Source organism: Panthera tigris, chromosome C2, assembly GCF_018350195.1.
Source record: "Panthera tigris isolate Pti1 chromosome C2, P.tigris_Pti1_mat1.1, whole genome shotgun sequence".
In the NCBI taxonomy this organism is placed as follows: domain Eukaryota; kingdom Metazoa; phylum Chordata; class Mammalia; order Carnivora; family Felidae; genus Panthera; species Panthera tigris.
In genome coordinates, this window is record NC_056668.1 from 65,584,852 (window position 1) to 65,600,046 (window position 15,195).

General features: G+C 39.9%; 1 protein-coding gene across 4 annotated transcripts in view; it reads right to left on the minus strand.

Moving 5' to 3' along the window:
* Positions 1-15,195, minus strand: part of LRRC58 (leucine rich repeat containing 58) — a 106,422-nt gene that overhangs the window by 29,838 nt on the left and 61,389 nt on the right. Inside the window, exons 5-6 of one of the 4 annotated variants that reach the window (XM_042998906.1) lie at positions 9,813-9,882; positions 1,058-1,144 (exon numbers count right to left, since the gene is read on the minus strand). The exons of 1 other annotated variant lie outside the window; for it this stretch is intronic. In XM_042998906.1, the coding sequence (XP_042854840.1) occupies positions 9,822-9,882 (61 nt within the window). In that variant the 3' untranslated portion in view covers positions 1,058-1,144; positions 9,813-9,821. Of the gene's footprint in view, positions 1-1,057; positions 1,145-9,812; positions 9,883-15,195 lie in introns of those variants that run through there. 2 more of the 4 variants (XM_042998907.1, XM_042998908.1) reach the window with 2 other exon arrangements.

Genomic DNA, 15,195 nt, shown 5'->3' on the forward strand with positions numbered 1-15,195 from the left:
GGCAACAACAGATGTTGGTGAGGAGGCGGAAAGAGAGGATCTCTTTTGCATTGTTGGTGGCAATGCAAGCTGGTGCAGCCACTCTGGAAAACAGTATGGAGGTTCCTCAAAAAACTAAAAATAGAACTACCTTACAACCCAGCAATTGCACTACTAGGCATTTATCCACAGGATACAGGTGTGCTGTTTTGAAGGGACACATGCACCCCCATGTTTATAGCAGCACTATCAACAATAGCCAAAGTATGGAAAGAGCCCAAATGTCCATCGATGGATGAATGGATAAAGAAGATGTGGTGTATATATATACATATGTGTGTGTGTGTGTGTATATATATATACACATATATATACACACATATGTGTGTGTGTGTGTATATACATATATACATACATATACACACACACAATGGAGTATTACTTGGCAATCAAAAAGAATGAAATCTGGCCATTTGCAACTACGTGGATGGAACTGGAGGGTATTATGCTAAGTGAAATTGGTCAGTCAGAGAAAGACAAAAATCATATGACTTCACTCATATGAGGGCTTTAAGAGACAAAAGAGATGGACATAAGGGAAGGGAAACAAAAATAAATAAAAACAGGGAGGGGGACAAAACATAAGAGACTTTTAAATATGGAGAACAAACTGAGGTTTGCTAGAGGGGTTGTGGGAGGGGGGACAGGCTAAATGGGTAAGGGGCATTAAGGAATCTACTCCTGAAATCATTGCTTCACTATATGCTAACTAATTTGGATGTAAATTTTAAAAAAATAAAAAATAATGTTAAAAAAAAGAAAAAAAAAGAAAGGTGTTTTGGCTATTCTAAATACTGCACATTTTGACATGAATTTTAGAATGAAGTTATCAATTTCTACAAGAATATCTGGGATTTTGATTAGGACTGCATTGTATCTATAGATGAATTCGGGGAAAAAACAAAATGTTAGCAATATTAAGTCTCTATCCCATTGTCTTGGCTTAACTGGTACAACAAAATACCATAGACTAGGTGGCTTATAAACAACAGAAATTTATTTCTCACAGTTCTGGAGGCTGGAAGTCCAAGATCATGGTCCAAAATGGTTGAATTCTGGTGAGAGCCCTCTTCCAGTTTGCAGATAGCTGACTTATTGCTGCATCCTTACATGATGGAAAGAGAGTTACTTAGTTCTCTGGCCTCTTCTTAAAAGGGCACTAATCCCATTTATTTTTATTATTATTGTTAATGTTTATTTATTTTTGAGAGAGAGAGAGACAGACAGAGTGTGAGCAGGGAAGGGGCAGAGAAAGAGGGAGACACAGAATCCAAAGCAGGCTCCAGGCTCTGAGATGTCAGCACTGAGCCCAACGTGGGGCTCGAACTCACAAACTGTGAGATCATGACCTGAGCTGAAGTCAGATGCTTAACTGACTAAGCCACCCAAATGCCCTTGTTAATCCCATTTACAAGGGCTCCATCCTCATGACCTAATTAGTTCCCAAAGGCTCTGCCTCCAAATACCATCACATTAAGGACTAGATTTTTAACATATGAATTTGAGGGGGACACAAACATTCACTTCATACCATCCATGAACAAGGTATATCTTTCCATTTATTTAGGTCTTCTTGCTCTAAGAAAGGTTTTGTAGTTTTCGGTGTATAGCTCTTGAATAATTTTTATCAGATTTAACCCTAAGTATTTCATATTTTTGATGCTAATATAATTTTTTAAAAAGTTTAAAATATCTATTTATTTTTGAGAGAGACAGATACAGGATGCAAGTGGGTTAGGGGAAGAGAGAGAGGGAGACACAGAATCCAAAGCAGGCTCCAGGCGCTGACCTGTCAGCACAGAGCCTGACGTGGGGCTCGAACTCATGAACTGTGAGATCATGACCTGAGCTGAAGTCGGACGCTCAACTGACTGAGCCACCCAGGCGCCCCACTAATATGTTTTACTTTCAATTTTTATTGTTTAACACTATAGAGATATACATAGATACAAATATCTATATATATCCACAATTGATGTTTATATATTGATATTGTATTTTGTAACCATGTTAAACTCTTTTAATAGCTACTAGAATAGCTCTTTTGCAGATTCCATTGAATTTTCTAAATAGATGATCAGGTCACATGCAAATAAAGATGGTCTTACTTCTTCCTTTCTAAACTGGATGCTTTTCATTTATTATTATTTTTCTACCTCATTATAGTGGCTAGGGCTTCCAAGACCATGTTGAATAGAATTAGTGAAGTAGTCATCATTGTCTTGTTCTCGATCTTAGGGAGAAAGTACTTGGTCTTTTATCATTAAATATGTTAGATGCAGATTTTCCATAGATTCCCTTTATCAGATTAAGGAAGTTATTTTTTTTTTTGATGTTTTATTTATTTTTGACAGAGACAGAGACAGAGCATGAGCGGGGGAAGGGCAGAGAAAGGGGGAGACAGAATCTGAAGTAGGCTCCAGGCTCTGAGCTGTCAGCACAGAGCCCGATCCGGGGCTCGAACTCACAGACCATGAGATCATGACCTGAGCTGAAGTGGACGCCCAACTGACTGAGCCACCCAGGTGCCAACCCCCCACTTTTTTTAAAGAAGATATAAGTTTATTGAATACACTGCAAGTGAGTAGTGGCAGAACAGCAAAGGAAAGACTGTCTGCCACCAGGCAGTGGCAGGGGACCAGAGTTATGGGGGGAAACTGAGAAAGTATGGGAATATATAGAATTTTCCTTTTTTTGGTACTTGTGCCTGGTTGTAAGCAGCCCATTGGTCAGCTAGGGCTTATGAATATTTCAAGGTGGGTCACCTAATGAGCCTGTTTGCATTCAGTTCAGTAGTCACTGTGTGCTCTTTTACCTTACTCAGGTTTCCACTGCTCAAGCCTGTTTTGCCTAAAAGCAACATTCCTCCACATTCCTCCCTGACAGACTGACAATGACAAATATTTGGCATTTGGGCAAAGGTCTCATCTTTAGTAGCTGCTTCATGCTGGACAAGGGAGGATGTGCTGTCCCCACCTAAATTTGTGGGTCCATCAGGGGTTTTGTGCAGTTCGAGACCAGATCATGGTATTATATTAACATGCTTATAGGCAATGTGAATGAAATTCCCTGGTGGCCAGGTCCATGGGATTTAGGGAGAGGGGACCCTCTGATGGTATGGGCTGGAATCCTTGTTGAATTATCATTCATATATGGAATTGTTGGATTCATTCAGACACGTAGGAACATATTTTACTTGTAGTTCAAGATAGTGGCTGGATCTGCAAGAACAAAGGAAAAAAGCAGAGGCAGGGCGGCAGGGCAAGGGTGCAAAAGAACCAAGATGGCTGAGAGTCAACCAGTTTCAGGAAAGGATCCCAACTGAGTGCACAATATATGCAGATTTTCCCTGGACAAGCTTTCACTGCCAACTGCGTGACATACTGGGAATGGAGACCTCAGGGGAGTGAGGTGGGAGGGGAGGGAGTGGGGAGGGGAGGGGAGGGGAGAGGGGAGGGGAGGAGAGGAGAGGAGATGAGTCCTTTGCCAGGTAGTCTGACCTCAGGTAGTCAGACCTTCAGGCCACACTGGGGAGCCAAGCCATCCTGGCCAGAAATATTCAGTTGTCTGAGAAGTACCAGGGTTAGACCTCTGAAGGGTGGAAAAGAGAAAGGAGAGGGAGGGAAGGATCCCTCCCCAAAGGGCAAGAGGGGAAATCCTTCACTCTTTCAGGCAAGGACAGTCCAGCTCGTTCCCCCAGGACTTCTGATCCTCACTGAGAAGTAACCTCAGCCCGATGTTGTCAGTTCCCCAAGGAACACCAGAGTCGTCCACTGAAGGAAAGTCCTGAGAAATTCCCAGAGAATCCAAGGAAAGTCCTAGGCTAGCAGAGCGACCAGTATGGGCTCCACCAAATGTAAGGGAAACCAATTGGGTGTAGGCCAGCAGTGCAGGTGGTGAAAGAATTCAATTCACAAAGGAGACAGAAGTTTATCGAAAACACTATGAGAGAACAGCTGTTAGGACAGCAAAGGAAGAGACTGTAAGGAAGTTCTCTATTCCTAGTTTGCTGAGACTTTCTTCAATAGATCTGGGCTTTTTCATTGTCTAATATTTCTTGAATGAACTTTTGTAGTTTGTCTCTTTCAAGGAATTTGTTCATTTTATCTAAGTGGATAGAATTATTAGAATAAAGTTTTTATAATATCTGCAGAATGTGTAATGATGTCACCTCTTTAATTTATAACATTAGCAAACTGTATCTGCTCTTTTTTTATCCTATCAATCTGGCTAGAGGTTTACTGCTTTTATTGATAGTCACAATTAATCAACATTTGCTTTCATTGATCTCTACTTTTTTTTTTGTCTGTTTGTTTGTTATCCATTTTATTGATTTCTGCTCTGATATTTATTACTTCCTTCTGCTTCCTTTAGGTCTCATTTGCTCTTTTTTATTCTAGTTTCTTAGCATGGAAGCTGACAATATTGATTTGAGACTTGTCTCTTTACAAACCCTTAACCACTATAAACTTTCACCTAAGTACTGTTTTTGATACTTTTCACTTTCATTCAGTCCAAAATAATTTCTGATTTCCCTTTTGATTTCTTCTTTGACTCATGAGCTACTTTTTTCAAGTTTATTTATCTATTCTGAGAGAGAGAGAGAGAGTGGGAGTGAATGTGTGCACGAGAAGGTGTGAGAAAGAGAGAGAGAGAGAGAGAAAGAATCTCAAGCAGGTCTTGTGCTGTCAGCACAGAGATGGATGCAGGGCTTGAACTCACAAACTGTGAAATCATGACCTGAGCCAAAACCGAGAGTGGGATGCTTAACTGACTGAGCTACCCAGGTGCCCTGCCTGACTTGTGAGCTATTTTGAAGTGCAGTGCTTATTTTCCAAACATTTGAATATTTCTGTTATTGATTTCTTTTTTTAAAGTGTCTACTTACTTATTTTGAGAGAGAGCACATTGGGGAAGGACAGAGAGAGAGGAAGAGAGAAAATCCCAAGCAGGTTTTGTGCTGTCCACACAGAGCCTGACACAGGGCTTGATCTGATGAACCATGAGATCATAACCTGAGCCAAGATCATAACCTAAGCCGAGATCAAAACCTGAGCCGAGATCAAGAGTCAGATGTTGAACCAACTGAGCCACTCAGGCACACCTATCATTGATTTCTTAACTAATTGTATTGTGGTTAAGAATATACTTTGTATGACTTGAATCCTTTTAAATGTACTGAGAATTATTCTGGGGCCCAGAATATGGTCTATGTAAATGTTCCACATGCACTTGAAAACAATAGATATTTTGCTATTGATAGGTATAGTGCTCTATGAAGATCAATGAGGTCAAACTGATTCTGTTGGCTCCTTCTTCCATATCTTTAATTATTTTCTGTCTTCTTGTTATATCCATTACTGAGAAAAAGCTAATGAAATTTTGGACTACACTTGTGAATTTGTCAATTGCTCCTTGAAGTTGTATCATTTCTACTTCATGTATTTTGAAGTTCTGTTGTTAAATGTATATTTCATATTGTTATGTCTCCTTGACAAATCGACTGTCATTATGAAATTATTTTTGTTATCTTTAGTAATATCCTTTGCTCTGCAATCTAATATTGCTTTTCAACTATACTTTGATTTTTTTTTTACAGTTTATTTATTTATTTTGAGAGAGAGAGAGAGAGAAGAGGAGGAGCAGAGAGAGAAAGAGGGAGAGAGAGAATCCCAAGCAGGCTCTGTGCTGTCAGCACAGAGCCCAATGAGGGGCTCGATCCCATGAACTGTGAAATTATGACCTGAGCCAATATCAAGAGTTGGATGCTTAACCAACTAAGCCACCCAGGCAAACCTCAGATATATTTTGATTATCAGTGTGTTAGCATAGTAAATCTTTCCCATCCTTTCCTCTAATCCATTTGTGTCATAATATATGAAATGTGTTTCTTGTACATAGTACATTGTTGGCTTTGCTTTTTTAAAATCCAATATGGCACTTTCTGTCTGTTAGTTGAGGTGTTAAGATCATTTACATCTAAAGTAGTTATTGGTATATTTAAGTTTAAATATATTTATTATGTGGCTATTGTCTTTTATTTGTCTCATCTCTTCCTTATTCCCTTTTCCCTCCTTTTCTGAATTCTCATAGGCAAATTCAGTATTTTTATGATTATACTTTATCTCTTTGTTGGCTGATTATTAGTATGCTTCTTTGTTTTATTTTCTTTGTGACTGTTTTTGTGTTTACAGAAATATCCTAATTTGTCACAATCTATCTTCAGATGATACCATATCACTTCACATGTAGTGTAACAATATACTTCCATATCGCCACTCAGTCTTTGTGCTCATCATCATATATTTCCTTTTACATATGTTATAAATCCCACGTTGTTCTTTATTTTTATTTAAACTGACAGTTATATTTAAGAGAGGTTTAAATCTTAAGACAAATCATTACACAGTTACCATGTCTGGTGCTTTTTTTTTTTTTTGATATAGATTTATATTTCCTACTGATACCATTTTCCTTTTATTGAAAGAACTTCCTTTAACATTCTGGTACTGCACGTCTGTCAGTGATTAATTCTTTCAGCTTTTATATATCTGCAAAAGTCTTCATTTTGTCTTTGTTTTGAAAGATACTTTCACTGGGTATAGAATTCTAGGTTGGAAATGTTTGGGGTTTTTTTCCAGTACTTTAAAGATATTTTTCCACTGACTTTTTGCTTGCATTGTTTCTGATAGAGAAATCACTGCCATCCTTATCTTTGTTGAAAATATCTCACTCACCATCTCTTCAAATGTTTTACTGTGCCCTCACAGCTTCCAATTACACATAATATTAATTTCTTATTCCTCTAAATATTCTTGAGCTTTGTTCTAAGACATAGTTAATTGGGAATAGTTTGGCCCTATAGGGTCTTCTTTTAAGGTGTTAGGCAGAATCAGAGTAGTGCTCATTGTACGGCTAATTATTCCCCACTGCTAAAGGCATTATCTCTCAGAGCCCACTACCCAATACCCTCTGAGTTACTAGCTTTTTTAGTATGACCAGTGGGAATAGGCACTATTCATAGCCCTGTGTGAGCAGCAAGTACTGTTCCCCCTAATCCTTTTGAGTGGTTCTTTTTCTATCCCTAGGTAGCTTCCTTGTAGGCATGTGCTGATCAGTACTCAGCTTAATACTTCGTGTACTCTGTGATGATTTCTGGAATTCTCTCTGTTTACTCTCCATGTTGATACTCTGTCCCCTAAACTCCAGCTGCCTTGGTCACCCTGGACTTGAAACTGTCTTCGCAACTCAAGGAGTCTGCATTCTCTCTTTCTGCACCATATTCTGGAAAATGTATCTTGGTATGCCTGCTTTTATTTTGTTTCACTGAATATCAGAAACCATATAATAAAAATACAGTAGTTCTGGGTCATTTTCTTTTCTCCAATGAATATGTTCTTTAGCTTCTGCTAGGGTACTATAATATAAACATATTACTTTAATCCAATCACTAACTGATCTGATTGGGAATTAGATTTCAATTTCAATAAGACCAGGTCTATTTCTCCACTAACTTCTCAGATATAGTCCTTTAGGAGTCCCAACTGAAAGCTTAGGATGTTTGTATTAGTCAGGGTCCTCCAGAGAAACAGAACCAATATTTTATATATAAGTAAAAGAGATTTATTATAAGGTTCTGGGTCATACAATTAAGGAGGCTGAGAAATTCTGTGATCAGCTATCTGCAAGCTGGAGACCCAGGAAAGCTAGTAGTATAGTTTGAAGTCCTGCAAGGCAGAGAGCTGATAGTATACATGCCAGTCCAAGTGTGAAGGCCTGAGAACCAAGAGCGCCAAGGACAGGAGAAAATCAATGTCCTAGGTCAAACTGTCAGGCAGAGAAATTTCACCCTTCCTCTACCCTTTTGTTCCATTCAGACCCTCAATGGATTGGATGATCCTCACCCACACTGGGGAGGGCCTACTGCTTTACTCAGTTCTCCAATGCAAATGCTAATCTCTTCTGGAAACACTCTCACAGATATACCTCAAAATAATGTTTAGCCAGAAATCTGGGTATCCTGTGACTCATTGAAACAGATATGAAAGTCACCATCACACTGCTTTTCAGGCTCTTCCACCTTGGTGGACCACACTCCAACTTTTATCTCCCCAGCACAGTAAGACTGCAAGTAGCTCTGGTTAGTTTCTTGGCTTTTTTAGCATCTGCTTTCTGTTTGGCTTTTTTACCTTTTGGTCTATGCTACTTATAAATGGAAAGCAACTTGAAAGATAAATTGTCTAGATCATTGGGCCTCTCTGCCTCTTTTCTTTTCATAATCAGGCATCTCATATCCTTGCTCGTTTAGTGTCCTAGAACTCCTTCCCCCTCCCACCCTTCCCTGGCCCTTTCAAACTGTAGAATGTTCTGCTCAGCTTTTCTGACTCTTAGCAGCTGCTTTTTGCTTGGGTTCTTAGCTTCTCCTCACCTGCTACTTAGGAAAATGTCTTAAGGGAAAAGCAAACTACTATGCAGGACACTCACTGAGTTTCTCTTTATGAGGTCTTAGCTCTCAAGTTCTGGCTTCCTTAGTGGGTCTCTTATACCCTCAAATAATTTTTTTGTTGTTGTTTATTTACTTATTTTGAGCGACAGAGACAGTATTAGCAGGGGAGGGGCAGAAAGAGTGCGAGAGAGGATCCCAAGCGACCTCTGTGCTGACAGTGCAGATCCTGACACAGAAGTCCAACTTATGAACCATGACCTGAGCCCAAATCACTTGGATGCTTAACCAACTGATTCATCCAGGTGCCCCTGTCCTCAAATAAATTCTTAAAATCTACTTTTTTTATGGGCTCTTGGGTGGCTCAGTCACTCAGCTTCGGCTCAGGTCATAAACTTGTGGTTCATGGGTTTAAGCCCCACATCGGGCTCTGTGCTGACAGTTCAGGGCCTGGAGCCTGCTTCAGATTCTGTGTCTCCCTCTTTCTCTGCCCCTCCCCCACCCACGCTCTGTCTCTTTCCTTCAAAAATAAACATTAAAAAATTAAAAATAAACAAATAAATGAAGATTAAAAAAAATTTTTTTTAATAAAATCTAGTTTTTCTAGATGTCCTCTATGGGAGCAGTAGCCAGATGCAGATCCTTAATGTCTTGTAATATATTTAACCTGAAAATATTTTTACTGACAAGACCAAACTGTTTAAAGATAATCTTTACAGACACAAATGACAGTGCAAACAGTATAAGATATAACTATCCTTACTATTAACTATGAGACCAATTAAGAGACATTACAGAATTCCTAAGTTATAAAAGACAAACCTATTATGGGGACTGGTTTTACTATCATTATTACTGGTCAGTGTGTATTTGAAAATTAAAAGTTTCTATAAAAGTATGTATTAACACAAAGGCTAATGTTTATTCTACAGGTTCATACATGCTCAAGCTAAAGTTAAAATTTCTCCTTAGAAATTAATTGCAACAACTTCTATTCTGGTTTTCTTTTTTTCCTTTAGTTTTCAGTCTTGGGCATAGATATCCATTTCAAAGCTACTGAGTAAAAGTTGCAACATGTGTTATAGGTGCCAATAGCAAAATGTTTGGTACAGAACTTAATTTCTTTCCCTCTTTTGCTAATGTTTGCATTCTGAACATAGACTCACAACTGGGTTTCTAATAAGAATTAGAGATCACAAATTTCTATAAAGTGTGTATGAGCTCCTAGGTCTCTGGTCACACAGCAGCCTTTAGCTGAGGGCTTTAAAATCTCATTTACTTCTTACTATTTTGTTAGTTCACATTTTATATTTTACTTGTGTGTACTCACCAGCTTCCCTTAGTGCTTCTCTGGTATTTTCTCCAGCCCTGGTGTGGTGGGAATCCCACTCCTCTCTGGTCTGGTGGACCAGATTAAAGTTTTACATGCAAACAAGAACAAAACTAAAAATGAAAGCCAAGTAGTGCTGGGAAGTTCGCTCCTAATACCAGGTTTGTTAAAAACCATTTGTTTAAAAATGTTCACATCTGTTGCTTGGCACTGATCCTTAAGCTCCAAGCCCCCTACCTTCTTAACTAATTAGCCTCATGTCAAGTAATCAGTTGTAGTTGATTGACTATATACTCATAAAACTCCCCAAATCCCAAATCCCTCAAAATAGAGGGAGACAACTGCGATAGAATCGAAGAACTGTTCTCAATTCCACTATTAAAGAAAAGGCATAAAAAAAGAACATGGCAGATAAGGTGTTATGAAAAAGCATTGTAACAGCCTATTTTCTCTGAAAGCCATCCCCCACCCCCACCCTGCAACTGATCACGCTGTTCCTACCACATATGAAGACCATGTATAATTCCACAGCATGGAATAAATGAGCAAGGGGAACTGTGAACACTCTGGCCAACCAGAAGCAATAGAGACACAATGCAGCCAAGACATTACAGACCCCATTTCCCACTGAGCTAATATAATCCACACTTGGCAAGGAGGAGTTCTCACTGCAGGGCTCTCTTGCCTAAATACACAGGCTTCCCTGGCGAAAGGCAGTGGGAGAGGGGAAAGAAAGACAAAAGAAGAGAGGCAAACAATTGCTGTAGGGAAGCCCCACAATGAGAAGTAAAATTGTGTGTATTCCCTTTGACCCAGAAATCCCAGTTTGGGGAATCTTCCTATGGAAATGGAAACCAAAGTGTAAGGATAAATGTAAAATGTTTACTGTGGCATGATTTGTTGTATATACATTAAAAAAACCCCAACAACAACCAGAGGAAAAACTGGAATATCTATCAATACAGAAATAATGGGAAAAATTATGGAACATCTACAAAGGAATATTAAGTAGCTATTAAAAATAAGAAATTGGGGGTGCACCTGGGTGGCTCAGCCAATTGAGCGTCTGACTTCGGCTCAGGTTATTATCTCACAGTTCGTGAGTACGAGCCCCACATCAGGCTCTGTGCTGACAGCCTAGAGCCTGGCTTCAGATTCTGTGTCACCCTCTTTCTCTGCCCCTCCCCTGTGCATGCTCTGTCTCCGTCTCTTGAAAATAAACATTAAAAAAATTTTTGTTAAGTAAGAAATTGGGGGGCACCTGGGGGCTCAGTCGGTTAAGTGACTGGCTCCTGATTTTAGCTCAGGTCACTATTTGATGATTTGTGAAATCAAGCCCCGCATGGGGCTCTGTGCTGATGGCGCAGAGCCTGCTTGGGATTCTCTCTTTCCCTCTCTCTCTGCCCCTCTTCCGCTCATTCTCTCTCTCTCTCTCTCTCTCAAAATAAATAAACATTTAAAAAAAGAAATTGGATCAATTAAATTTATTTGCTTAGAATAATGTACATACTATGACAAATAAAATGAAACAAATAACAGCATAACTGGTATGATATAATCTCATTTATATAAAGAAATAGAAAATACATATTTGTTTGAACATAGAAAAGGCATGAAAGAAACACACTTAACTTTTAAGAGTGGTTTTGTCAGGAAGATGGAAGAAAAAGGAGGTGGAGATTAATAACATTTTCTTTATAGATGACTGTCTTACTAGATTTGTTATAATGAGTGTGTATTGCTTATACAATTTAAATATGTAATAAATTTAAAACATGAAAAGGATTTATTGACCTTATAATTACAAGTAATGCCAGACCCCAAAGTTCAGTGGGGTGTGTTGTTCTTTGGCATTTGCTTTAAATTGATCCTGGTGGGGAGGGGTAAATAGTAACTTCTGCTGTAGTAGAGAAGCCTCACCTGTGTCTCTCAACAACAGCCAATTAAAGCACAAACTTGACAATGCCTCTGGAGGAAGCCAGTGGTTGTGAAATGATAACTACATGTATCTCTCCGAAGCTTCAGCCACAGAGCTTCCCAAGGGGCTGCCTGAGCCAGTGAGCAGCCGGCAGAGGCACGGATGAGAATAGAACAAGCTTTTGTCTGGAAAAATCCCACTACTCTAACTACTGACAGCCTTTGTTAGCTGCTGTTCTGTGCTTCAGAGAGGAGATACATAAGGCTGGCCTGCAGCCTCTGCAGGGATAAATATTAAATTAAATAAATTAAACTCTGTGGGAAAGATGCCGCCGCCCAGTTTTGAAGTGTTCTGTGTTAGCACTTTGGTGGAAGATTCTTTGAAGACCACTGGAATACAGTTGTAGGCCTTCCAATTGTTACCCACAGGATAGCATTAAGGCCCTGGAGAAGTGACACTTCTTGGCTCAGTATTTGGAATTTGGTTTCATGATAATAGAAGCTTGCAGATCTTCTGGGGGATACATAATATTCAATAATAAACAAAATAATATGCAGAAGCTAGCAGCCTGTGAAGAATTAACTTTTATGATCACTCATTCATCTTTCAACATCTTTTTTTCTCTTCTTGTACAATCCTACTGTCCTCTCTCCATGACTCTTCTTCTATCTCCCTACTTAACCTCTTTAATAGATCTTTTATTCAGTGTTTTTCTGATTATCAGAGAAAGACTACAGTGTTCATGGAAAATATGATTAAGTTTTTTAAATGTTTATTCATTTTTTGAGAGAGAGAGAGAGAGAGACAAAGACTGAGAGAGAGAGAGAGAGAGAGAGAGAGAGAGAGAGAGAGAGAACGTGAGCAGGGAAGAGGCAGAGAGAGACGGAGACACAGAATCCAAAGCAGGCTCCAGGCTCTGAGCTGTCAGCACTGAGCCAAACCCAACGTGGGGCTCGAACCCACAAACTGGGAGATCATGACCTGAGCCGAAGTCAGATGCTTAACTGAGCCGCCCAGGTGCCCCTGATTAAGTTTTTTCAAAAAAGTAATCATTTATAATCCCACTACTGATAATATTTTGGAATCATTTCTTTTTGTCTTTATATTTAACTTTTTAAAGCAGGTCTGTGTTTGTGTAGCTTTGTAAGTATAGATGAATGTCTCACATATATATACCTAATATTACAAATTAAAGAATATGTGGAAGTGGAGAAGGGGTTTGGACAGCATGTTACTGTTGTCATCGCACAGTTGTGGTGTGGCTATGGGTTTTGGTGCGTCAAGCCAGTATTAATATTCCACAGACTGATTGTGATAGCAGCCTTCATGTCTCAGCCCTTCTTTTCTCCTTACAGCTGCCTTGGAAGTCAGCAATATTTGCATGTTGAGATCCCCATGGGTAGTTATTTGAACTCCTTTCATCCCAGTATTCACTTGTAGATAAGTGGGTACCTAGGATCACATCATCACTATTCTTTTCCCTTCCTTGTCTCTTGATATTATCTTCCCTGTTCCCTCTTTACTCCATCTTCTGGGTTTATTCTACCAGCATCCAAAAGCAGGCAGCTATCGTGAGCCAGGGCACAATCAGAGAATCATCAAAATGTCCATTTGGAAAAGATACTCAATTAAGCATGCATTCTGTTCGTGTGTTCAGAGTACCTACTACAGCTAATGTGGCCTTTGGGAGACTCCATTTCATGCAGAAAACCAGGAATATCTCAGCTTAGAGGCAAGAAGGATCCTTGGTCTGGAATCTTGCTAGACTGTACTTTAGACCTTTACCATACCGTCAGTGCAGCCCACATCTTCATTTTCCTAATTAAGATATTTGTTTCTGTCTTCTCTCTCAAGGTCTCCCCAGTTACCCTTGGAGAATCAGGATGGATAGGTGGCAGTGCCCAGAGCACTTTTTCCTGGGTGTTCCCACTGTCACTCTGGAACAGGCACCCATGGCAGCAAGAGAGTAATTTCAACCAACAAAGCCCTGGACAGAATCATGAAATTTCTCTAAGAGGCCCTCATACTCTGGTCCTCATACCAAGAAATCACTTCTCTCCATCAGAACTCCTAAGCTTTCTGCTAATCTATGTCTATGCAAATCTCCTCACTGCAGCACTGAAAACTGAATTCACCTGAGCCATTTCTTCCACAATGATCTCTTCCTTATCACAAACACCATAAAGTACAGATGCCAATAGGCTTAACACCTCTCCCTATTTCCCTCCCTATTTTCATCATGAGCTAAAAAGTAAACATTCTGGGGCACTTTTGAGAAGGAACTTGCAATATGAAGAGAGAACACGTGTGGAAGGGGGCCAGGCAGTCCCGTCTATAGGTTATCAAGCTGCATCACCTTAACCTTCTACTGGCAGTTGTCTCTTTCTAGTCACTGCCCAGTAGTCTGGTCAAAGCAGGCCTGAGTTCTGCATTGATGGTCTGCCAGCCTCACTGCTTAGTTCTCTGTTGCTTGGCAACCCACAACTGAAATATACTGACCCAGATTTGGGTTGAGGTAATAAAGGGGTACTTATACCCTCTCAACTCCCCCTACTGAGGCAAAGTGGCCATGGAGAAGAGCCAAGGATGTAGCACACAGCCTGTGAATTCAATTTGACTTGGCACATTTTCAGTTTATGCTATGCAGGGCAAGAAGGTGGTTGGTGAGACCTGTTTCTGGTCAATCCTAGGAATAAACTGAATGAATCTGTCCTCCCTCTCATTTACCTCCTTTAGAATAGACCTCGCAGTCTGTAGACTGGACTGGACACAGCAAAATATTCTGGAAGCTCCTTGGGCATAAACAGACCTCAAGGCCTTGCTTGGGCTGGTTGTACCTCTCAGGAATTGCTCAAATTTTAATGAGTCTCTGGTCAAAAGTTACATGGTTCTCTACAACAAACAGACTAAAGTCCACACTCCTGTGTTCTTGACAAGCTGGCCTATAGTTCTCCTGCTTTATCTCTTATTGCAAACTGCCCTGACCTGACCCTCCCCACCTCTTCACCTTACTCAAGCCACACCAGCACTTTGGCCCTAACTCACATACACACTGAAGTTACTCTTTCAGGGAATGTTCTTCCACATCACAGTTGCCAAAGTCCCACACCTCCTCTAGAAGTCTACTCAAAAGACACTTCTTCCTTGGAGGAAAATAAGAATCCCCCATGGAATAGCTAGCTCTCTGCTTTCCACCTGGAAACCCTGACTAGCCTACACCCTTTCCTCCATAGTTTCATAACAGGCGTGATAATTATAGCACTCAGTATAGTTTCTGTATATAGGCCTTGTCTACATCAGTGTCAAAGGGACTCTGTCTTTTACAGGCTGGTTCCTTTGTGCTTCTCTCTGAAATGAATGCATCTGACCTTCATTAATCCCTCCTCGCTCTAACAGGTTCTTTCCCACAATCCCACCTTTAGCAGTGCTATATTCATAAGCCATTCGGTTTTCAATCCATTTTCA